The sequence below is a fragment of the Tenrec ecaudatus genome, chromosome 5 (genome assembly GCF_050624435.1).
Source record: "Tenrec ecaudatus isolate mTenEca1 chromosome 5, mTenEca1.hap1, whole genome shotgun sequence".
NCBI classification, from domain to species: Eukaryota; Metazoa; Chordata; class Mammalia; order Afrosoricida; family Tenrecidae; genus Tenrec; species Tenrec ecaudatus.
In genome coordinates, this window is record NC_134534.1 from 112572689 (window position 1) to 112598689 (window position 26001).

A 26001-nucleotide genomic window follows, 5' to 3' on the forward strand; every position below is an offset into this window, starting at 1 on the left:
GCTATAAACATTCATAGGCAGTTTTGTTGTGGACATATTTCATTCTCTAGGAGTGGAATTGGAGCCATGGTGACATAGTGGTTATGCATTGGGCTTCTAGCTGCAAGGTCAGCAATTTAAATCCACGAGCCGCTCCTTGGTTGAAAGACAGGGCTTTCTACTTGCATTAATGGTTAATAGTCTTGGAAACTCACAAGGGCAATTCTACCATGTCCTCCAGGGTCACGAGAACTAGACATCAACTCGATGGCAGTGAGTTTATGGTAAACTTATGTTTGACCTTTAAGGAATTCCTAAGTTATTTTCCTGAAAGTTTACATTTTCCCTTCCCACCAGCAGGGTATGAAGGTACCAATTTTTCCACATCCTAGACTATACTTCTTCTTCTCATTATTATTAATTAAGGCCTTTTTAGTGGTGTGATGAAAGAGCCCTGGTGCCGTAGTAGGTTACCAGTTGAACTACTGGCCACAAGGTCAGCAGTTTGTAACTACCAGATGATCCTGGGAGAAAGACGAGGCTTTCTGCTCCCATCGAGTAATAGCCTCAGAAACCCCCAGGAGCACTCTGTCCTGTGGGTCCCTATGAAGTGGAATGGACTCAGTGTCAGTGAGTTTGGTTTTTGAAGTGGGTAGGAAAAGATGTCTCGTTGTGGTTATCATTTTATTTTGGCAATGGCTAATGACATTGAGCAAGTTTTCATCTACTTTTTGTTCCATCTTGAATTAAAATAAGATGTGGTAGTTACATCACCTGTTGTCAATTTGAGAGGATTAAGAGTGAAGGGGTGGAGTCCAGCCTGTCAATCAGGTCGTACCTGATGACCTGATTTGGAGGTGCTAAGGAGATAAATAGCTTGCTGGAACCAGGACATATGCTTACTGTCATTGCAGCTGACAAGACACATGGAACTACGCTAGTGCCCTGAGCTGGAGGAGCCACGTGGAGCCCCATGCAAGGGCCGAGATGCTTACAATGCCACTGGAGCCTCAGTACTTCCTCCCCACTGGCCTGTGATCATCCTGCCTTTGGCGACATTGCATGTGCTTTGCGAGTCTGAAGAGGATTTTATAGATAGGTATCGGACATATGAGCTAATATCGGACTTATATACTTGATCTGGACTGGGCTGGGACATTTTCTTAATGTACTCTTTATATAAAGCTCTTTCTTATACTCATGTGAGTGTCTGTGAATTTGTTTCCCTAGTCTACCCAGACTAACACAGGAGAATTGAATGATGTATTTGAATGAAGGTCTTGGTGAAACATTGAAAGGACCTTGACCTGCCAGGAGAACACACAAATGTATGTTGGAGGAAGAACAGCAAGAATACTCCTTAGAAGAGAGGATGGCGAGACTTCGTCTCACGGACTTGGCACATGTTATTAGGAGGGACCAATCTCGATAAAATGGCATCATGCTTGGGAAAGTAGATGGTGAGGGGAAATAAAAAGGGAAGCCCCTCAATGAGCTGGCCTGACACAGTGGCGACCACACTGGCCCCAGCAGGGCAGCCATGGTGAGCATGACACGGGACTGGCAGCATTCCTTCGGTTGCCCAGACGGCCACGAGGAGTCTGAGCACCTTGATGGCACCTAACAACATTTCCCGTTTTTATATCTTCTTTGGCGAAATCTATGTTCTGATCCTTTGCTTATTTTACAGTTGGATTGCTTGACTTTGTGCTTTTGAATTATAAATGTTCTGTATAAATTCTGGATATAAGTCCCTTGTTAGATAAATTATTTGCAATAAAAAATGTCCTGTTCTGTGGTTGTCTTTTACTTTCTTAGCAGTGTCCTTTACAGCACAAAGTTTTTTCATTTTGAATTAAGCCAAATTTAGCTATTGGTGTATTTTGCTGAAAGAAAACACTTGGTGGTGCAAGTGGTTAAGCTGATAGCTGACCCCCAAAAGCAGAACTTTTAACACAGCAGCTACTGTCCAGGAGAAAAGTGTGGCAGAAAGATGTGGTGGTATGCTTCCATACAAATGAACGGTCTAGAAAACTGTACAGGGAAGTTCTACCCTGTCCTATTGGGTCGTTTTGAGTCAGAATCCACTTGACAACAGGGGCATGGGTTTGGGCATTATCTTGGGAAGGAATTCAGGAAGAACCATACTTCCTGTTAATTATTCTGATTTGAACATTAAAATAATTATGAGCTTAGCCTTTTTTCACCCTCTCCCACCCTCTTCTGGGCAAGCTGTGCCCAGAAGATGATGTTCACCTTTGGCTCCTGAAATAATGGTAGATGTTCAAGAAATGCTTCTTGACTATAGCGGAACTGTAAGACAAGCTCCTTGTGTAAGGCCTCATTCCCTTCACCTATACTATCTCTGTAGGCACATTGAATTCTGACTCGGGCTACTACCCTTAGTGGCTGTGTTAGGTCAGGTGGAAGGAAGATCACAGGCCGGTGGGTGCAAAGTCGTGTGGATCCAGTGGTGGTGGAAGCATCACAGGGCTCTGGCGGGGGACCTGAGTGACCAGCCAGCGGAAGGTGAAGGCAGAGAGAAAAGGGGAGGCCCCAGGGCCTTCCTTACGAAAAGGCCACACCCATAAGGAGGCACCATTTATTTGGCTGTTATCTGATTTGACAGGTTGAAGACCATCCCTGCACTTTTATGTATCTTCACGTTGACAGGAAATTATGTAACCACAGCGGCTTACTTGTTGGGCTGCTAACTAACCCCAAGGTCAGCAGTTTGAAAACACCAGACTCAGAAAAGAAGACGAGGCGTTTGACTCACTTAAAGAGTGACAGTCTCAGACCCCCACAGGGGCAGTTCCATCCTGTCCTAGAGGGTCGCCCACCGTGGGTCAGAAACTAGTTTATAGCAGAGTCGATCAAGCCAAGTATTCTAACAGACAAAAAAAGTAAGAGGACAAAGGTTGTTGGGTCGATGTAATCAAATGTTCTAAATGACACATTAGTTAGTACATGAATTTTAAAGCAAATGGGACGAGGGCTCCCTTTCCCTTAAGTCATTTGCTGGAAAACAAATAGGTTGCAAAGCCCTTGTGCGGCACGATCACAGCTACTCGTGCCCCGTCTCTGCTCGGGAACGGGGATGATTTGGAGAACCACTGATTCTCGCCAAATGCTGTGGGAAGGTACGAATACGTTTTGTGCGTGTTCTTTTCACGATGGCACTTTAAATACGTAAAAACAAGAGAAAAAGAGGGCGGTTCCGCCCGGAGATTCGAGGGGACCCCGGGGCGGAAAGAACAGCGCGCAGAGCAGCGGGACGCTCGGCTGCACCCACCCCACTTCCGGCCAGGGCGGGGGTTGGGGGGCCGGGAGGGCGGGGCGCGGGCACCTTTGCCCGCTGGGAGCCCGGAAGGCCAGGCCCCGCGGGGAAGGAGCTGAGGAAGCGGGCGGCCATCATGGGGGAGCCCGACGCGCTGCTGGTGATGGGCGTGAGCGGCTCGGGGAAGTAGGCACCGCGGCGGGGGGTGGGGGACCAAGGCGGCGCGGAGAGCTGGCCGCAGGGGTAATGGGAAGGTCCTGAGGCCACAAGCCCTCCCTGAGCATCCAAGGAAACTGAGGCCCAGGGCACCTGACTGACCCCAGCCACCTGGGCGCTTTGAAAGGACCCCATTCAAACGGGTCCTCTATTGAAGGGAGATGATCTGCGAACGCCTGGTCAGGGAAGCCCTTTGTAAGAAGCCCAAATGCCATCATCCCCTGCAGGGACCTTCCCACGGCCCCCTTGGGGTGCACTAAAACTGGTATTTCCGGGTGCCTTGTCAGAACAAGTGGGAGAGTGCAAGACCCAAAGCGAGAGAGCAAAGCACCCCACGCCCTTAGTAACCCGAGCAGAGCGGCCGCCCCATTCCTACAAGGTGTTGAACTTTTAATGCTTCCTTGTGGGAAACGGAACTTAACCAGATTGATTCCCCCTTTCGTTGATCAAACGCACTGTTGTGGAGTTGATTCCAAATCATAGCCTCTGTAGATCACAGAACTACCTGGTCCATAAGGTTTCCTGGACTGGAAGTCTTTAGTGAAGTAGGGCGCCGCATCTTTCTTCAGAACAGCTGGTGGGTTTGAACCAAGGACCTCGCAGTTCGCAACCCAATGCTTAACCTACTGTACCACCAGAGCTTCTTTTCCTTTAATCAGTGTTGATCAACTTAAAAGAGGAAGAAGGAAACGGTATTGATATGGCTCCTAAGGAGCTGGGGTGCGCAGTGCGGCAGGCGACGGCCCAGTCCCACCTGACTTACCCTTTCCAGGGAGCTGTGGCCTCCTGGTGGCTGCGCAGCAGACAGTGCCGGGAAAGAGGGCGGGACTGGCTCCACTGAAATATATCTTCCGGAGGCCTGCAGGACCTCTGCAGCCCTGGTGGCACAGCAGTTAAGCACTCGACTCAGCAGTCCCCACTCAGCCATTCATTCCGGGGGACAGAGCTGCTTCTGTGGTAAAGACTGCATCTCTTTGCTTACCAGGCGTCCATGGATCTGCACACCCATTGGGAAAGGGCAGTCATTTGAACCTCTGTCCTCTCCACAGGTCAACCGTGGGCGCTCTGCTGGCAGCTGAGGTACCTGTTCCTGTATCTCTCAACTAAATAGTCCCCTTGGCTCTGGTCTCTTTCATTCTCTCCCTTTGCCCTTCCCTTCTGAGCAGTAAACAATCTGAAAACAAATCTGATGATGCCGAGTCAAGTCTGACTCATGGCAACCCCATGGGTCACCAAGCAGACTGCCGCACAGGGTGTTCTTGGCTGCCATCTTTCCAGAGGCAGGCCACCAGGCCCTCCTGCAGCACACGTGGGTGGCCTCCAACTCTTAGAGTCACCGAGGAACTTTTCTAAAACTACGCAGACAGTGCCTGCACACACCGTGAAATCATGAATGCAATTTTGCTTTTTCCGTGGTCATAACAAACGGTGATGGATGAAATCAGGCACTGCAGCCAGCCAGTGATGGGATGAGGACGTGGCATTCTGAGCCTCAAAAGCCTCTCTGGGTTTGTGTAGGGTTGTGGTCAGAGCTAACAGTGGGGAAGAGGGTGGTGGTGGCTGCCACTGACTGCCCTGCCCAACACATACACCCTCTCTTTGTTCTTGAAGCTGGGGTGGAAATTCTATGATGCAGATGACTATCACTCTGAGGAAAACCGGATGAAGATGGGCAGAGGGATCCCACTGAATGACCAGGTAACTAGCACTGTCTTTGTCCAATGCAGACCTTCCACCTGGGTTACTCAGAGACCTCTGCACAGAACTCCTGAATCAAGAGGGGACCACAAGCAAGTGCTCCCAGAGGCGAGTAGACAGTAGGTCCTACACGTAGCTTAGCTCCAGCTCCCAAATTTCCTCTGCACTCAACACCAGGAACAAGGTCCCCAGCTGCCTAGCTGGCTGGATTTTACTCTGCAGAAGGTAATCTGTGAGGGCAGAAGCTCCCCTATGCTTCGTTATGTGGGAAAATTCATCTCCTGTACCCAGGCTCCTAGTCACCTACCAGCTGCAGACTCCAGCACCTACCCAAAGACAAGGAATCTTTTTAAAAACTCCAGTCTGGCCACATGCTCCCTCCTAGAGACCCTCTGGAGGCCTTACCCTGGTCTTTACGTCAAGATCAAACTCCTAACCATACTTAGTCTCTCCTCCTCCATAGCCCATTCAGCTTCTTTCAGAAGTGTGCACCTCTCCAGATCTCAAGAGCCCCCCTGCTCTCTTAGTCCCTCCCACACAGGACCGTTGTGCCTGCTGCCCCACCCCCTGCCCACCCTCCCCCCACCCCGCCAGGCTCTTCTTCCACAAGTTAACCCCTGAACATCCCTCTCATCTCAGCTCCCTCATAATTTCTCCAAGGAAACCCTCCGTGACCTACCCAAACCGCCTCCTACAAACTCTCCTGGCACCATAAACCTATTGCCCTGGTCCTATTGCAATTTAACATTTTGATGGCATGAGGATATGATTAATATTTGTTCTTGCAATCAACTTTACTTCCAAGAGCTCATTTCTGTTAACCACGGTATCTCCAGGGCCAGGCACACAGTAAACGTTAGAAAAGTAAGTTGTGACATACTTCAGTGAGCGAGTGAGTAAACAAGACCAAGGCCTGGGCTGTTTCTGCAGTCACAACTGCAAAGCAAGGGTTCCTCTGTCTAACTGACTGTGAGGTCAGAGTTGAGGGCAGGGGCCATTATGTCCAGAGGGCAGGAACAGAATAGAACTGGCCCATGACCCAACACTGTTGTTTCTACTGTGATTAACCTCCCCTCCCCCTGAGTTGTGCTTCCCCTTTTCCCCCCTTTCCTTTGCTCTGCTCTGCAGGACCCCAGTCCCTAAACCATTGTTAGTTCTCACTCAGGAACACCCTCCATTAGCAACATTTGACCAGTGTCTTTGAGTTTTCAGTAGTGAAGCTTTGAATTGTCAAAACTAAGCTTGTGAAATCTGGCTTTAGAAGAGGGAATAAAAGGATTTTACAAGCGAGACAGTCGTAATGTGAACATGTTGATATAATAAACAGACAATACACATAATGCAGAAGGCTTAGCTCCACTGCTAGGTCTGTGTGACCTTTGGCAAATGGCTTAGTCTGTGCCTCATTTTCTTCCTGTAACATAGAGATGATAGGAAGACTATTTCACTGGGTGTGTGGGAGGAAGAACTAACACTGAAAAGGCACACAGAAAATTGCCCAGAGCATGCAATGAATGATCGGTGAACATGATAATTATTGCTGACAGCATCTATCTAGACATGTTTCACCTAAACCATTCCTGTGGAGTGTATAAAATGAGACTGTGCCGATGTTATTTTATTTTTCTCCTTGATGTGCACAAATCAATAGTAAAAGCACACAACTGAGAGACGTGTACATGTTATTTAAATAACCATTCATTCGTACCAGGGATCCTTGTTAAGGGAGTAATATGAAGGCCAGTGGGGGGGCGGGAGACTTCTGGCAGGAACTGATTGTCCTAGAGAGGGAAAGGCAATCTAGGCTACTGGAAGAAACACAGTGAGTTCTTAAATATATTCCCAAGAACCTTTATGGTTCGTCAGACCTGAGGGACAAAAGAGCTGATTGATACACTTGCCAGCACAAGAGTACGGCCATTTAAGAAGGCAGGGTGGGTCTAGGCTGGGCCAGCGCCCACACTCCTCCAGGTTGCTCTTCCTGCCAAGGCCCGCCGCTGACATGATGCTGTGAGAAGAGGCACAGGTGGGTCGAGTGCAGTGTTTTTGAAGCAGACACACATGTTCACGCTGTCTTGGAGAAGAGTATCGGGAGGATTGGAGGAGGGCACTCCGCTCAGATGGCCTGGAGTCTGTCCCAGGATAACTGGAATTAAACGTATAAAGGTAACAAGGCCTTCTAAGTGCGAGTGAATCCAAATGAAATGTCAACCCCAGTTCCCCAGTCATACCAGCCACATGAACTCTTGGGCTAACGGGCACCCTACTGGACAGCACACCAAGGATTGCCTGCACACTCCAGGGCCACGCCGGTCTGACGGGCCAGGCAGGCTGTGATAAGCATCAATTAGCATGCTGCTAACAGGAAGCAGGCCTCCCTGTGCGCCAGGTCCACGCTGTCGCTGTCCTGCCTGAGCTTGGGTCCCACCCTTCAGTTAGCACTGAAGAGTTCCCCCATTTGCATATCCCGGGGACTCTCACTAAACAATTTTTTTAAAGCATGGGCTTAAAGTAAAAGTCGATTTCCTGGTACACAGGGTAGAAAATTCACTACGCAAACATGTTTTCTGGTCCTTTTCATTTGCACTGTGTTTATTGGGAAATAAGGATGCTGGACAATACAGTCCACGTCCAGCTTTACATGCTGCACCATTCAGTAAACCTAGCTAATCAGCCTGCTGTGTTTGATCTTTGTTGCCCTCCTTTCTCACTCCCTCTGTAAATCTAGAAAATACTATTTGCAGAGGTCCAAGTTGCATAAATGCAGCCCCTCCAACCTCTTGTTCTCCACATAGCCCTCTCCAGAACACCTAGTTTTTTGAACGTGAAGTCCCAGAAAACCCTAGTAATAAGCATTAATCATCTCTACTCTTCTCCAAGAGCATATAAAGGCTCCCCATATATCTTCACTTCATTAACCAAGTCCCTGTGGTCTGCAGATCTGAGTGTAAGCCTCATTATCTGGTTATTTTACAATTTTATTATTAATTGGGATTTAATACATATATCATTCTGCAGTTCAATCACATCGAGCAGAATTGTACACTTGATACCACAATCAGTTTCCAGTCTTTTTCTACATGGACTCCTTGACATTGTTTCCCCTCTACCCCCTATTCCCCTATAACACAAATTCAAGAGGGTAACACCGCCACCCCGCCACCACAAACAAAAATGCAGAAATTTTTGGAAACCAGATCAGGTCCAACATGCATCCTATGGGGATCTGCTGACAGTTTTAACTGTTCATGTTAAATGTATGCCTTCGATCTTCTTGTTATTTTTGTTTATAAATAACTATACTCGTTCCACCAGATGGGCCCAGACAAGTGTTAACATAAACATATGTTCCACTCATTGAATTCTCATTGTAATAAGCATGTCGGTATTATAGTAGCTGTTGCAATTTGAGTCATGATTTGTTTCCATTATGTAACTATTATCATGTAGGATATAATTTAACCCAACATTACCACTCTAACCTTAAAATCCTTTTGTTATGTTCAACATGAAAAAATAGTATTATTATAATTATCCTCTGCCATCTAAGTAGGTGAGTTCTGGTCACCAAAGGATGTGTTGAGGGCTGAGCACAAAGCCATGTCCTCAGGAAATGGCTTTCACTTGCTGCACTGAAGTTCAACCTCACAGATTAAATCCAGAAAATCAATGCCAAAAGCAAAATGAAAAATCCCTATGTAGGTACCAGAAGCAACGTGGCAAATTTCAGCTAAATCTAAATACTCTTCCAAGTTTTCAAACTGCATAAGAGCCAGGCTAGCTGGCTGCTGGGGAATTTGTTGCTCATGTAGGGATGGGAGATGAAGCTGAAATAATAGGAATGAAAAAAGTAAGTGTTCAACTTGAGGGAAAAGAACACTGGGGCGGGGGTAGCATAGGAAATAATAAAAACGAGAGCCCAAATAGTAGCATAGAAAACAAAATAACCGGCCCCGTCTTGCTCCCGTGCGCTGACATCCCAGATCCGGGTTCCCGACCAGGATGGCGGCCATGGGCGGGAGGTCCCTTCCGTCCCTGACCCTCAGGCCCTCGAATTAGTGTCTCCCTGCGGGGAAGAGTGCGCCGCTGCTGGGTGAAGATGGAGCTGAGAAACACTCTGAATCGAGGAGGGCAAGAAAGGAAGAAGACTGCAGCGTCTGCATGGAACTGTACACGATGAAGACAGGGATCGTCAGAAGGTGCAAGGTGTGCGTCTCTGCGGAGGGCTGCACCACAAAGGTCTGCGCATTTTCGCTGGAAGCCACTTCTCTGCGGGCCACTAGTGATGCTGGTCATTGATACGTCAACGCCTTGGACTGCTCTAGATTCTTTACAGAAAAGGGCAAGTGTTGTCAGAGAGCATATTGACAAATTGAAAATTCCTCCTGAAGAAATGGAACAAAAGCGGATTAGAAACTTCCAAGAATACGTAGAGCCAGATCCCCCGGCTTCACAGAGAAGGAATGCTGCGTCACAGGAGGACAACGATGACTGTGCTTTTACCTCTAGGAGCTCACGCGTCACTTGGGCGTTCCCGGACTAGTGATCTGCTCTTAGTGTGACTCCATTGGTGTATTGGAGAAAGAACATGAAAAAGATGAGCATCTTGACTGTATTCCGTCACATATCCGGAAGTTTTGTTCACAGTATGATGCAGCAGCATACTGCATCTTTTACACTTCAGTAAAAGAAAACAAAAATACAGATTTACTATATAAATATATCGTTCAGAAACTATGCATTTCCGTATAAGATTCTGGCTGTTGTTGTGGAAAAAGGTATAGTATTTATTCCAGCAGGATGGGGTGATAAGAAAATAGGAATATTACATGAAAATTTTCAGACATTGAAAGATCATTTTGAAGATGTCATAATTAAGCCACCTGTCCAAAAGTTTGTGCATGAGAAGGAAATCGTAACTGAAGATGATGAAATGTTTATGAAGCTACAGCGCCTTTTAGCAAAACCACCACCAACTGTAGCTGCAAGACCTGTGGATGCCTCGCCATAGAGTCCGTTAGACCCACAGCGACCTTATCCGCAACCAAACACGGCCCAGCCGGTCCTGCGCCGTCCTCACAAGTGTTCACGCGCTTGAACTCATTGTTGCAACCACTGTGTCAACCCATCCATCTCCTTGGAGGCCTTCCTCTTTTTCATCACCCTTCCTTTTTTTGCCACATGATGTCCTCCAGGGACTGGTCTCTTCTGACCCGCATGTCCAAAGTGTGAAAGACAAAGCGTTGCCTTCTTGCCTGGCCCTACTTCTTCCAAGGCAGATCAGTTTGTCCTTTTAGCAGTCCGTGGTCCTTCCAATATTCTTCTCCATTATTCAAATGCATCAATAATTCTTCGGTCTTCCTTATTCAATATCCAGCTGTATTCATACAAATCCCAACTATCCACACAAGTTCCTGTATCCACAGTTAAATAAGTCAGTAGTGTATGGATTATAAAATGTGTGTATTGAGGTAGTGGTATTTATGTGTTACATCTTTTCCTGCCATCTTAAAAATCAATTACCAAAAACTGATGAAAGAATAAAAAACCTGAACAAAAACATAGCATTCATGATTTAGATGATTAAAATGAAGCCCAAAACTAATAGGAAGTATATACCAGTAGTCATTGCCGCATTATTCACAATAGCCAAAAGGTGAGGAAAGTCCCGTGTTCATCAACAAATGAATGGATAAACAAAATGTGCTAAACCCATACAATGGAAAATTATTCACCATAAAGTAAAATGAAGTCATGATACATGCTACAACATGAATAACCTTGAAATCACTATGCTAAATGAAATAAGTCAGACACAAAAAGACAAATATTATGTGATATCACGTTTATGAACTATCTGGAATAGGTAAATGCATAGACATCAAAGCTTATTAGTGGATACCAAGAAAAAATGGAATGACTGCTTAAAGGTTACTGAGCTTTTTTTGGCTGATGAAAATTTTGGGGACTGCTTATGATGGTTGTATAACACAAGGTAATTAATGACTTGGAATTATATGCTTAAAATGACTAAAATGATAAAATTTGTGTTAATAAATTTTTCACTATACTGAAATTAAAGATTGTTTAAATAATGTCTGTGGGAGATGCATCAAAATAATGCGTGATGATTCCGTGATGCACAGCTACCTGACACCATCACTGAAGACAAATGAGTGCATAAGCAAATGTGGTGAAGAAAGCTGATGGTGGCTGGCTATCAAAAGAGATAGTGTCTGGGGTCTTCAAGGCTTCAAGATAAACAAGCGGCCATCTAGCTCAGAAGCAACAAAGCCCACATGGAAGAAGCACACCAGCCTGTATGGTCACGAGGTGTTGAAGGGATCCGGTATCAGGCATCAAAGAACAAAAAAAATCGCATCATTGTAAATGAGGGGGAGGGCAGAGGGGAGGAGATAAGCCCGTCAGGGTGCGATATAGCAACAAATGAAAAATACAACTTTCCTCTAGTTTCTAAATGCTCTCGCGCCCCCCTGCCCCATCCCACTATCATGATCCCAATTCTACCTTGCAAGTCTGGCTAGACCAGAGGATGTACACTGGTACAGATAGGAACTGGAAACACAGGGAATTCAAGGCAAATGATCCCTTCTGGACGAGTGGTGAGAGTGGTGACAGCAGAGGGTGGAGCAGAAAGGGGGACCGAGTATAAGGATCTACATATAACCTCCTCTCTGGGGGATGGACAACAGAAAAGTGGGTCAAGGGAAACATTGGACAGTGTAAGACATGACAAAATAATTTATAAATTATCAAGGGTTCACGAGGGAGGGAGGAGTGGGAAAGATGGGGGTAAAAATGAGCTCATACCAAGGGCTTAAGTGGAGAGCAAATATTTTGAGAATAATGAGGACAACGAATGTACAAATGTGCTTGACACAATTGATGTATGTATGGATTGTGTTAGAATTGTATGAGCCCCCAATAAAATGATTAAAAATAATAACTAATGCAGGATGGGCGGCAATGGTTAGTAATACAGGTGCAGACTAATAAAAAACAAGACTAATCATGAGTTGAAAATTACGGGAGCTGGGTAATGGGTACATACATGTTTGTTTTGTACTACTGTCTGCTTTTGAATATGCTTACACTTTTCCATAATAAAAAGGTTGTCTTTTTTTTTAATGCATTATGGGCCATGAGGATTTACTCCAGGGATGAGGCAGGTACATGTTTCAGATGAAGATGGAGTTTTAGTGCAATTCAGAATTATGTGAAACATAAACTTCCTGTTTCTTACTTTAAACTCTTTGCTAAAATTAAATTTCTCACAGTGCTTCTCACCAAATCTAGAACTTTGTTTTTGTTGTTTTAAAGTGTAACTGTTAACATAAAGACTTATGGCTATGTACATTTGAGAATTAAAGGTATATAAAGAATACATTCAGTATACTAAAAGATTTGTACACATAATGGACCAGGGCAGCTATATGAGGGGGTTTCAGAAAGGAAATACTTTGTTATCTTTTCATTCCATTTCCCTCTTGCCCCGAAAGCATAATGAGTTACATGTTGGTCTAATTGCAAAGGTTCGAAACCACCAGCTAAGACTCAACAAAGATGAGGCTTTATGTTCATAAACATTTACAGTCTCCCAAACCCACAGGGGCAGTTCTACTCTGTCCTATAGGGTTGCTATGAGTCAAAGGCAACATATGACAGTGAATTTGTTTTAATTTTTTTTGTATTTATAATGGGGATGCTATGCAAGGAGTCTTAGTGCCATTTTTATTATTAAAAGAAACACACCTAAATTAGCACACTGTTTATCCACTGCTTTCAGTGGATAATCTACTCTGCAAAACCACAAAGATTTATCTGGTGTTGAACATTTTTTAATATAACTTAACTAGATTTTCATACAGGAGCCCTAGTGGCACAGTGGATTATACATTGAGCTGCTAACTGCAAGGTCAGCAATTCAAAGTTACCAGCTGAATGAATCCCTGGAGAGCTTTCTCCTCTCATAAAGTGTTACAGGGACCATTAGTTCTACCAGGCCTTAAAGGGTCTCTAGGAGTTGGAATTGACTTGATGGCAGTACTTTGGTTTATTTGTCTATCTCCATAAAACACCACCCAGAAGTCACTTGTGTTTGTTTCCATTTCAGGACAGGATTCCATGGCTCTGCAAATTGCATGGCATATTGCTAAGGTAAGAGAGTTCTAGCCTTGTTGTGATAAACTAACAAGTAAAGAAAAGCCAATGGAAAACGGGAAACGTTTCCACATACCTGGAATCACAACCAAATGATGAAACCATCTTAAAAACGAATGTATTGTACTCCCAGCAAGAATGCGGAATGATTTTAATCAGCCACAAGCAACAAGTAGTTTAGTTAGGCTCTGGAGACAAATCCACTGGCATCAAGTCTCAGTTCTAACTCAGCTACCCTGTAGGACAGAGCAGAATTGTCCATTGGGTTTCTAAGACTATAAAGCTTTAAGGGAACAAACAGCCCCATCTTTCTCTGGAAGTGATTGGTGGAGTTGAACTGCTGATCTTATGGTTTAGCAGCTTAACTTGTAAATCACTAAGCCTCCAGAACTCCCTGGTGTTCGACACACAGCTCATCACTAGCTGGAAATCTTAAAATCAGTGATCTGACTGTCATAGGCCTCAATTGTTTTTATCTGTAAAATGGGGGTTTAGTTTCTACTCAGGTTATTGTGAAGAATCAGATGATATGGAACAGCATGTAACATTGTCTAATAATAGGTGCTCAAGAAATCTTAACAGATGTCAGACACAATTGTTTGCTTTTTCACACCCACTTTGACATAAATGGCAGTCCATCTGACAGACAGACACCCTGGAAATCAAATGTACTGATCTGAAATGGAAGCAGAAATGAAGATCTCCCGGAAAGCACAGATCAGACCTCTTGGTTCTTAGTAGTCATTGCGTCCACTCCAAAACATGGCAGCCTTGTATGTAACAACAGAACACTGCTAATCCTGCAGCATCTTCATGGTCATTGCTATGAGTCCATTGTTGCATGAGCCCACTGTTGCAGCTCTTATGTCAGTCCATCTCAGGGAGGGTTCCCCTCATGTCCACTAACAAAAATGTCCTTTGTATGCAGCAAAAGCTGGCAGTAGTTTAACATTTGAAGTTTTCTGAGGGATCTATTTCTATAAAATCTATTTTGAGGCAGAAGGCAAACTAGGCAGATACACTATTCAGGCCTTCAACAACAAAGACTGGAGAAACCAAATGAAATAGAAACACTGACAAAGGGTGAAGAAGTAATCAGATACGGATGAGCGAAAGAGCAAACAAAAACATACGGAGGAGGTATTTGGAGTGGTAAACTGCAAACTTGCACATCACCATGACGAATTACTGCAAGTGGCATTCCAGTATGAGCAGGAGCAGGAATGAGGTAACCAGCTTGTTCACCAGACTGCACCAGCACCCCGTTCAGTAATCAGCAATCAGAGGTGTGGTCTTCCCCCTTACCTTCCAAAACTTCCCAGTGACCAGAGGTACACACTTTACTCTCACTCATCCACTGAACCAAAAACTCAAGTTGTCATGGATTTCATTTTGCTTGGCTCTACATTCAATGCTCATGGAGGAAGCAGCCAAGAAATCAAGAGGAGTTGCATTAGGTACATCTCTACTGCACAAGACTTCTCAGGAGAGTATTGAAAGGATGTTACTTTGAGGATTAAGTGTGCCTGACCCAAGCCATGTTTTTGATTGCCTCATAAGCATGTGAAAGTTGGTCACTGAATAAGGAAGATCAAATGAAGAATTGATAGATTTAAATTGTGGTGCTGGGGAAGAATATTGAAAGTACCATGGACTGCTAAAAGGACAAACCCATCGGTCTTAGAATGACCAGAGTGCTCTGTAGAGGCAAGGATGGCAGGGCTTTGTCTCGGGTACTTTGGACATGTTGTCATGTTTGGGAAAATGGAGGATCAGTGACAGCAAGGAAGGCCCTCTAGGCGATGGACTGACACAGTGGCTGCAACTATGGGCTCAGGTACAGGGACAACTGTGAGGACGGAACAGAACAGGGCGTAGGGTCAGAACAGGGCGTAGGGTCACTATGGGTCACAAGCAACCAACTTCATGACATCTAAGAACAACATGATCTTATACATAGAAAATCCCTCAGACTTTGCCAAGAAAATTGTTGGAATCAGTTGGATTCTTTTATCCTAAAAGATCTGAAAAGGAAATTCGGGAAATGGTAACAATAGCCACCCGCAAGATGAAATACTCGGGACCCAAGAAATCAAAAACCTGCACAAAGAAAACTACCAAACACTTCTAGAGAAACCAAAAACCGGACTGTGCCATTGAATGTTTTGACTCATCATGGCCCTAGAGCACAGTAGAGCTGCCCTATAGGTTTCTCAGACTTTGAAGCCGTAAGGGGAGCCGAGAGCCTCATCTGTCCCCCACAGAGTAACTGGTGGGTTGAAACTGCTGACCTTGTGGTCAACACCCTAGAACCTGGGTGCCTTCAAAGAAATAAAAAGTTTGGAGGGAAATGAAGATTAACTAACATAACTTAATTCACAAAGAAAATGTTGTACATTGTACATTGGTAAAAAGCAAATGAATAACTGAGGACTCAGAAGCTTGGGAGTTGTCACTTAAGCTATAACTATTGGGATCTCCCCATCTAGACCAAGAGCAAAGAAAATCAGACTCATGCAAACAGGAGCATGATAATACAACTAGATGGATCTTGGCCATCACTGGTAACCACTCATAGGAGGTTCTGGTTAGAATGTGAAGAAAATGTTTAACAAACTCAACATCCTAAGAGACCAGACTTACTGGTCTGATATTGACTGGTGAAGCCCCAAATACTTTGGCCCTTAGATACCTGACAGGCCCAGAAATAAGCTCACCACCATGGCTCAACTTTACATAGACAGCTGGACCTTTAGTGTGAGCAGTACCAAGAAGTGCACACTCCTTAGAGCAATCAACCACACGCGACAAAAGGGGACCGCCTTTGCCCAGGAATAAACCTCAGAAGGCACACAATTGGAAAGGGCAAACAAGGTGGGGGAGTGGATTTTTCCCCTCCTAGCAGTTTTTTCCTGATATGTCCAAAGGATATTACTCGCAAGATCCAGAATAAACAAGCTAGCTACAAGAGCAAGAAGGCTCAAAAAAGAAAAGAAAAAAGAGGGAGAAAGCTCAAGGGCATTTGAGAAAACACTCCACTACTGGTTCTCCAGTTTGCTAACCATAAGACCAAAAATATGGCATCCTCAGAAGCCTCCATTCCCAAGTGAACTTCTTACAAGTAGCAAGTCTAACTTGACATAGAGTTAACCTCTGTAGCTCTGCAGTGGTCTTTGATTACAAAGGTTTTCCTTTATTGGAGTTTTGTTACTCCGCCTCCATTTCTGGCTCAGGCTTTTTCTCAGAGCACTCCTGGGGAACTGAAAGCTATGAAATTCCAATCACTGAACATGCTGCAGAAGAGGCCCTGAGACCTGCTGTGCTGTGTGATGTGGGTGCCCGTTGGCAGCTCCCAGTGCCCACACCCAATCCTTAAAAGTTGGCCCAACTAACCACTTTTCGTGTGCCAGGCACATTGGTAAACAATTTTCATGCTATAGTTCTAGAGGCAGGTGCTCTGAGCTGCCCCAAGAGATGCTGACGAACTGATGATCCAGGAGCTAGATCCAAGACCAAGATTCCTCAAGTCAAGAATGAAACATCATCAATTCAACATCATTTCTCCCCGTTGTCACAGCTTCTATTAGCAGAGGCGAAAGACTGGAACTCTCCTTCAAGAACTGACACCAAACCAATCACCAATCGGTCTCAAGTCAGCTTCAATTCCTGTCCCCCACCCCTACCCCCACCACCTCCCCCCTCCCCCCCCACACACACAGGTAGGTGAGAGTAGATTTTTCCTCCACAGGGACCTCAGCTGCTGTCTTTATGATCACCAGGCCTTTCTTACAAGGTGTCTTTGGAGACTAAAGCCCACAACACTGGAACCTGTTTCATTTGTACCATGCAGGGACACCTGGAATTTGCAGATTATTTTAAATGTCTTTATTCTTTAATCAACCCTCCTCTCACCCTTTTTTAAAAACAGAGATGTTGCCTCAGGACAGCATGTGGTGCTAGCTTGTTCGGCTTTGAAGAAAATGTACAGAGACATCTTGATACAAGGCCAAGATGGAGCCCCTCAGAAATGTGGTGAACCAGACCAAGTGAAGCTCTTCGTGGTCTATCTGAGCGGGTCATTTGAGGTCATCTCTGGTCGCTTACACAAAAGAAAAGGACATTTTATGCCCCCTGAGCTACTGCAGTCTCAGCTCAATACTTTGGAGCCCCCATCAGCTCCAGAAAACTTCCTCCAAGTCAGTGTGGACAGAGAGCTTTCTGAAATCACTGCCACCATCCGGGAGACTTTAAAAGGGCAGTGAGAACCATCTCCTGTCAGTGGTCCAGGACAGGATTAGGCTTAAATTGCTATCCCATCCCAAACCTTGTTCGAATCCCAGCCAACTATAATTCCTTAAGGTGTGCTCATTGGATGTATTTTGAGGTCTTTGAGATACCTTTGGCATCACACGGGAGCGAGCTTTGAAAGGAAAGCTTAATTGATGTTTGAATCAGAGGAAATTCTGTAATCAATGTTGGGAATCACGGCCTTGTCTAGTACATGATCATGCCTCTATTTGTACAAATAAATGAGATTTTAACCATCTTTGGTATACATGAGAAATGGCTTTGGGCGCAGAAGACCACATACGATACCAAGCCCTCACCAAGTGACTGTACACCATTTATCTTTGTACAGGCATAATGTACTTTATTGTACTTTTGGGGTGTTTCACAGATTGCCTTTTTCACAAAGCAGTTTGTGGCAACCCTGCATGGGGCAAGTCCACCGACACCACTTCCCAAAAGTGTGTGTGCACTTCATGTCTCTGGGTCACATTTTGATCGTTCTCATAATTTTTCAATCTTGTTCATGGTGCTATAACACCCTCAATAGACAACAGTATGAACACCTTTTAAATGCACTGGGAAACAAAAAAGTTTTTCCGTGTGTGTGATTTGGCTTAGTACAGTGGTCCTGAAACAAGCCCACAATACTTCAAAGGTATGCCTGTAGCCGCTGTCCTTGAAAGCAGTTCACAGCAAAGACTCCAAAGGCCTTTCTTGTAATTATATATATATATATATATATATATATATATCCTTATCCTGAGAATAAAAATGGAAAATGGTTACTTTACGAAGGATTTTTTTTTTCTAAAGAGGAATTTTTCAAAGAGGAAATGTTGCCAAATTCAGTGATTTAATCAGTTACTCCCTCCAAATTGAGTTTTGTGTGTCTGAGCCAGAGGATACAGATCCGGGTGCTTGTCCCAATGTGCAGCATGGCTGCTAGTGAAGAATGAACCAAAACACCAGAGCGGCGGCGGCTGTTTCTTCCTCGCTGGCTCATGGCGACTGCGTGCTGGAACGGCAAGCGCTCTCCGTACCTGTCTGCTGGAGACCAGCACATGGCCAACCATTTAGTCTGTGGTGCTGCCTGGGTAGGTCAGAAGCACCAAAATTTCACTTAGTAAACCTGCCATCAGGCCATTTCAACTCACAGCAACCCTACAGGACAGATGAGGTTGCTGATAGGAAATCTCTACAGAATCAGTCAAGCCACTGCTTAACCCACAGAGCCACCATGGATGCTTTTTATTTAATGGTCATGCGCAAACCACTCGCAGATGCAGGGCTCCACAGGTCAGAGTGATTGCAGGCCCACCATTAAATAATGTCTAGGCTCACAGATATGAACTACCCTCCCTTCGCTCTCTCGGGGTGAAAGTGCTCAGCTGGTAACCAAGGCCAGTGGTCCAGAGCTACAAGCTGCCACTTGGAAGGAAGATGCCATCAGTTGGCTTCCATAAAGACTACAGCCTTAAGGAATGTTATGATCTATGTAAGAGCTCCCAATAAAATAATGAATTTAAAAAATAAGAAAAGACTACAGCCTTGGGGACCATATGGGGCAGAGTTGTACTCTGGACTCTAGGTGGCTGAATCTGGACTGGTTGCTTCCCTCAGCTGCCTGGGTCTCGCCTGTCTGTGCCAGCGCCTCCAGCACTGGCTGACAGTCCTTTCCACCCAGCAAGCAGGCCTCAGGCTCGGAGCCCTGACAGTCTCAGTGCAAGTCAGTCACTTGGAGTCTTGGTTCCCTTTTCAGCTTCCTTCAATGCGTCCTATGTCATTTACCATAGAAAGCTTTCCATTTAAAATGGTGACATTCTCTCTACATATTTTAAGTGGGTCCTATGAAGATCAAAGTACACATGGAGATTACTGGCAGCGAGGAATGAAGGAGGCAGGGGGCCTCACTGATACATTCCCCCTCCTATTCAGCAAGACATTGAGGCTGGCTAGTGCTGACGTCCTCCTGTCCTAATCAGTTAACTCTCACTAGCAAGGGACATTTAACCATTTTTGCCTTCAAACTCGGCCATCGAGTTGATTCCAACTCATCGCAAACCCTAGGAGACAGGGTAGAAACTGCATCTGTGGGTTTGTGAGGCTAACTCTACGGTAATAGAAACCAGGTTTTCAAACTGCTGAATGCGGGTCACAGCCCAGAGGGTAAGCCACACTTCCAGGACACCCATTTGTGCCACAGGCTCAGCTTTTCTATGGGGACAGCAAGCAGGAAACCCAAGCCATTTGTAAAGGGCTCCCTGCTCTCCACCACAGTCTACAGACCAGCATGTGAACTAGGGACCCATCTCTGGTTCTGACAGCACCACAGCTGACTGATGAGCCCCAGGGCAGGGAGTCACCAGGGTACAGTCTGAAGAGGCCATTTTGAAACCTCATTTATGGTAAGCCCACACTGACAGCATGGGGGGGCCGGGGGGGGGAGAAGGTAGCTTAAGGATGGTGCCGTTCAAGACTGGTTTGGTTCTGACCAAATAAAACACTATTGGGCAGGCCACAAAAGAGATGAATTGCCTTTGGAGTATTTTTCTGGGCCGGGGACTGGGTGGGAGCCCCTAACTAGGAGAATGGCTATCACAGGAACCCCAAGTAGAGGGATGAAGTCCCTTTTCTGATTTCCAGGGGTGTCTCCCAGCTTTTCTAAAATGGTCTGTCCAGAGGAAAGATATCTTCTTGCTGCCATCTTAATAAAGATGCCTTCCGTGGTGAAGTGAAACTGCTTAAATGTGGCTCTTCTATCCATCTGTCTACGGCTTCCACCAAATGATAGGGTAGAGCTATGCTAACAAGGTGTGAAGGACTGTTAAGTTGAGGGTCAGTTAACCTCTCCTTTCCTCTGCACACGAGAAACCGGAACACGCAGAACCCAGAGACCAACAAGAAAAGGCAGCCACCAGTAGGTCATGATCCGGAGGGAAATCCCTGCTTGAAGTGGCATTAGTACCACACACCAGAACACTGACCAGACGGAGACTGAGGCCAAGCAGTGGGCCCATGGAGGCAGAAGCAGGGCACCATGTTGGCTGAGAGGCTGAGCAACAGCACTGTTGTGTCCTTGAATGTTTTCGGACTCTGGCTTGTTAACTTCTGGTCTGTGAGTTCTATGTGTTCAATACAATGGATTATCTAACCCAGCAGCAAGGTAAAGGAGGCTGGAGGCATGTCTGACCTCTGTCTTGTGGCAATCGACCTAGGGTTGGTATGGAGTCATTCTCCCACCTGCTGCAGCTCGAGGGCTTGGAATTGGAGTCGTTCTGGGAAATCATCTTTCAGCCACATTAACTGGCAGGCCTAGAAAGTGAGCGGTAACACCCAAGAGGAACGTCTCCTCAGAAGGGTTAACTATAAGAGACAAAAAGGGCAGCATTCCCTAAAAGCAAAGTTAAGGACGGTAGGGAAGGGGCAGGAAAACCACACAAACACAGGGGGACCCCAATGTGGAAAATGGGGGAAGCAATGACACCTTGTGGGGACTGAACCCAATGTTACACAACAATATGTGTATAAATTGCTGGCTGGGAAAATAATTTTACTTTTAAACTTTCACCTAAACTACAACAAAACACTCACACAGAAAGCGTCAAGAAAAAAAAAGAAAGAAAGCCTCAAAATACCCATTCAGGATAATGGGAAGTATCTTTTTTAGTTTAGTGGCAGGGGGGTAAAGTGAATACACAAATAACAAAACAGAAAATGCAAACCAGATGTTCTCGAATCAGTTCTGACTCATGGTGACTGATCCTCATGTGTGTCAGTTAGAACGGTGCCACACTTCTCAAGAGTTAATCTGGAGTCAAACCTCCCCCTTTCCACCAGGGACTCCGAGACATTCATGTATGACAAATGAAAAGTCTGCTCATAATTCACCTGAGCGTAAAACCTAATTCTATTCAATACAGAAATGAAATTCAGCAAATTTTACACACGCAAAAATTTTCAAGAGGGCAGTAACGTTTAGAAATAAAAGGACATCTGTATTCTATTTTTTTTATTCTGTGTATTCTATTTTCTGAAACTTTTACGAGACAATTGTCCACTCACAGTACTCCATCTATGGACACAGCATCTAATGACATACCATGTTTTCTAGTATAGTGGCATCCAGCCATCACATATTGGAACACATAGGTTTCATAAATGACTCTCCTTCAGGATCTCCTTTAGAGAGCTAAGGGGTATTTTATAACATGCTTAAGTCAAATTTTACTAGACACTTATTTCAAAGGCGTCTCTGGAAAGTAGTGGTTGTTTGGGCTTAAGAACCACTGCACCGGCCTTTGCAACAGACTGCAGAAGCTGGCAAGGGGAGGTGTAAGGCAGTATTGCCCTCTGGTGGCTCCGAGTGACCGTCTCAGCATGCCTGCCACTTAGTCAGGGACAGTGGGATCCTGTTCCTCCCACTACACCCACTGGCCTCTTGGATCTGGGAAGGAGAAGCAGGCAAGTGTTTGAAGTGGCTCAAAATAGATGGCAACAAAAGGTTCTCCCATACTACAAACATCACTGATGACAGGAAGTCAAAACTTTTGCTCCAAAATCATAGAAACCTTTATGGAGCAATTTTTTGGTCCGCATATCCTGTCTAAGCATTTACACTTCTGACAGTAGGTAGTGTTTTCATCGATAATCCTTCCCCGAAGAATTCGGAGTTCTTTGACTTAAGCCTATCAAAACAGTGGTGTTGGCAACCATTCAACATGTTCTTTGAGTTTGGGGAACAAAGGACTCTGCAGGGGCATGCTCAGGAATGAAGGGTCAGTGGGCTAAGGCTGACCAACAGGCCCCACAGAACACTCCTTGCTATCTTCAAAGAATGAAGCAGTCTATTACTATGATGGATAAAAATTCCCTGGCCTTTTTTCTCATCGCTTCTGTGATTGTCCCGTGTCTTTTAAAAAAGAAAATCAAAATTAGCCTATTGGAATTCAAAAAAGGGCATCAAAACTTTGGGCTGACTTCAATGCCTTGGACTTACCTGGTCCAACAGGTCCACTCAGAAGCCACTTTTTTGATTGGACTCTTTTTAGAAGGTGCTCTTTTTGGAATTATATTGCTGAGAACTTGTCTGCAGCATCCACTGAGAGCGGAGACATGCTTAAACACCTGGTTTGGAATAATCCTGTGCCTAAATGAACTTGAACCTTAGTGATATACTTTGCCTTACACCCATCTACACACAGCACCATCCTAAGCCAGACTTCACCCTGTCACCCACCTTCTCAACTGGCCAGGCTAAAATGGGATTATCATCGCCACAGATGTCTATCAGAAAGAACAGGCACAGTCATGAGACCAGAACCTAGTAGATAGGTACTCCGTAATGGCACCCCTAGGGCCTGAAGGAGCACAGCTACGTGAAAAGTACCCCATCCTTCTGCATCTGAGCTGTGAGGGAAAGATGAGCCCATTCAGACAAATGGCTCTAATGGTTCCTCATTCAATGCCAGGGGTCTTCTTCCATCCCTCCCCCAGCCCTCAGCCAAACGGAACCAGGCAAGAGTCTGGATGTCACCCCTCAATGTATGTCCTGGCCATCTCAGGTCCCGACTCAGGACTCAGAAAAGAGGCACGAGGCTGCAGTGAATTGACTGGGCAAGGGTGAGTTGGGTGCCCCGGGGTGCTCTCAGCAGTTGGACCCTCATACTCTGTGCCTCTCTGAAGACTACCAAATGGTGTTCAGTGGGCAAGAAAGAGTGTGAGAACAGGTGGGAATTTAGATAATAATCACTACAAAATACTCTGGACAAGGATTTACAATGACTACTTAATGGATACAGGGTTTCCTTTTATGGAATGAAAAGTCCTTAAAACACCTGCAAGGCATGGAAAAAGTTAGAGAACATTATGGTTGGCAAGCTTAGTCAATCTTACAAAGATAAATATTTAATAACATTATTATAAGGAAAAGCCAAGGAAAAGAAAAGTGGTTTATATACCAAAAGGCAAGACTTTGATGACTATGAGGAGGTCTGGGACAGGGGTGGGAAGAGCGTGAGGGGAGGGATAGGATACTGAGAAAGAACCAACAGAAGGCTGGAGAGAAAGAGAACCACACATGTGGTGGGTGTAAGAGGGTACTGTTGTTAATTTCTGAAGGAGTGCATTTCCTGAGATGTGCTGGGTAAATATATACAGTATGGTTCTTATAAAAACAAATAAATAAAACAACAAACGTCCTCTGGATTCATTCATTATCCCTGAAAGCTAAATATTGGTCTAAGTGAATTTAAAACAAAAAGGAGAAAAGTGAGACTAAAATGGATGGAATCTCTACTGACAAACAAGTTCATCTCCACCAAAAAACGAAGTATTCTGGAACTAAATGGTGGTGATGACTGCCTAAAATCGTGGGAGTATTTAACAAAGAAAACGGAAAACTCCGTGCATGCATTCCCTACAGGAGCTGCCCTTGTCTCTCTCACTGCATTACCATGTATTAAGACAACAGACTAGAAAACAACGCTCTTTGGGCAGGCTCGGTCAAGCATACCTTTCTATAGTAGTCAACCATCAGCTCCGTCACTACATCAATCATGAAGGGGTGTGAGCAGTAAAGAACAAAATGTACTCCCCCTACCGTTTTTCCCCTGCTGTGGTTGTAGTGTACAAAGTCACTGGGAGAAGTGCAAGAGAAGACAGGCAGATACTGGTACGCACAAAATCCTGCAATAAGGATCAGTAGATGCATGGGCAGACACACTGGCTTTAATTGGTGTGAGAGGGAGTGGAAGGATATGAGTGTGTGTTATCGGTTTGTGTATGGAAAATGCGTTCATGAAAATGGTGGAGCATACAGAGGACGAAGTTACTCCTGTAAGTCTTACATAACCAAAGACCTTGAGGAAATGAGTGGCTGGACCTGGGGGCCCAAGACCACAGCACTGGGAGGACACAAAGTCAATTGGTGTAAAGAGTCCAGAGACAAGTGTTCTGCATCTTACTTTGGTGAGTCCTGGGGTCTGGGATCTGAGAAGCTCCGGAGTAGCCATCTAAGGTGTAACTACTGACCTCTCCCTGTCTAGAGGAAAGAAGAGTGACGAAAATCAGAGACACATGGAAAGAATGCACTCAATGGACTAATGGACAATACGAACAGCAGTTTTCATGCCTCTGAGACCAGGAGAATTAAATGGGGTCTGGCTACCACTACTGACCAACATTAGCCACACAGAGGGTTCACATTAGATCTTTTGCATAGAGTGAAAGAAATGTGTGACAAAATTCAATCACAAAAAGGATCAGGAGCCGTACACCCGCACCTACCCCCACCCCCACCCCCACCCCAATGGCCCTTAGTTACCTACCATACAGGCATGGAAATGAACTTACCTTCACGGCTCAATACTGCCATCTAGTTGATGCTGACTCATTGCAACCTTTCAGGATAAGAGTGGATGGAACTGTCTCTGTGGGTTGGAGACTTTCCTGCTTAGAGGAGTAGAAAGTCTCCTTTCTCCCTCAGAGCGGCTGATTTCCAACTGCTGACTCTGCAGTCCACAGCCCATTGCTGACCACTATGCACAGGGCTCCTGGCCAAACCACAGAGAAGCCCATAGGGGAACACCAGGGAGGAACACACAGCCTAGAATAATCAACCACTTGAGCTCCAAGGACAATGTTCAAAGGAAGAAGTAGTAGTGAAGAAATCAACCAATATAGAACATCGGTCTAATCTACTGCACAAGATCTCTTTCAGGTGTTGCAGAGCAAGTATGTCACTCTGAGGTTAAGGTGTTTTCAATCTCTTTGTATGTTCTTTGTACGTGGGGTAATTATAAGTCACACCAACTCAATGGTACCCACCACCACCACCACCACCACCACCACCACGAAAGGAGATATGGAAATGTAAAACACAGCAAGTGCCAATTGTGATGCAACAAACAAAACAGACATTAGTTAGCATAAGCAAAGTTGATATGCTCATCGTACTCTCACCAAATTCATAACATATTTTTTAAATTAAAAAAGTGGTCACCAATTCTGACACTCTTCTCATTGAGTGATAGAGCTTCTGACTCCTCCCTTTAAATTCAGGGAAGATAAGAAAAACCACATAACCCTTAGAATATGGCAAAAATTATGTCGGGCCTGTTTTGGTCTTAGAAAACTGGTATTACAATTCCTGTAGTAAAGGTATGTAAGCCAATGTGGGGATGAAAGGCTAGCTGTATGTTTCTGGTTAAAACACTGTATACGTTAACCGTCTTCTCCTTCCGCACTGATCATCTCCACTAGAATGCGACCATGCTGTAGTTTCTATCGTTAAGAAATGTTTAAAGCTTCCTCTTTTCCCACATCTCTACCTCTCCTCTTTGCAGTTATAGCCCTATTTC

At 45.1% G+C, this 26001-nt stretch overlaps 1 protein-coding gene and 1 pseudogene across 3 annotated transcripts; both read left to right on the forward strand.

Annotated features, from left to right (window-relative positions):
* The first annotated feature begins 3351 nt into the window (after nt 1-3351).
* Nucleotides 3352-19125, forward strand: IDNK (IDNK gluconokinase). 3 transcript variants are annotated; one of them, XM_075549829.1, is made up of 5 exons: nt 3352-3445; nt 4525-4555; nt 5087-5173; nt 13308-13351; nt 17283-19125. In XM_075549829.1, the coding sequence occupies exons 1-5, from the start codon at nt 3396-3398 to the stop codon at nt 17614-17616; spliced, it is 546 nt and encodes a 181-aa protein (XP_075405944.1). In that variant the 5' UTR covers nt 3352-3395; the 3' UTR covers nt 17617-19125. The 3 variants fall into 3 exon arrangements, with proteins under 3 accessions (XP_075405944.1, XP_075405946.1, XP_075405945.1); XM_075549830.1 differs by having other exon boundaries at nt 3387-3445; nt 4461-4555; XM_075549831.1 differs by lacking the exon at nt 4525-4555 and having other exon boundaries at nt 3356-3445.
* LOC142448506 (cytoplasmic dynein 1 light intermediate chain 1 pseudogene) lies at nt 8988-11178 on the forward strand (annotated as a pseudogene).
* Nucleotides 19126-26001: the final 6876 nt, after the last annotated feature.

Bases quoted from the DNA above. Each gene is read 5' to 3' on its own strand.
- IDNK (XM_075549829.1), top strand. From the start codon at position 3,396: ATGGGGGAGCCCGACGCGCTGCTGGTGATGGGCGTGAGCGGCTCGGGG. The intron at 5,174-13,307 runs GTAACTAGCACT...TTTCCATTTCAG, and splicing joins GGATCCCACTGAATGACCAG to GACAGGATTCCATGGCTCTG. The intron at 13,352-17,282 runs GTAAGAGAGTTC...TTTTAAAAACAG, and splicing joins TTGCATGGCATATTGCTAAG to AGATGTTGCCTCAGGACAGC.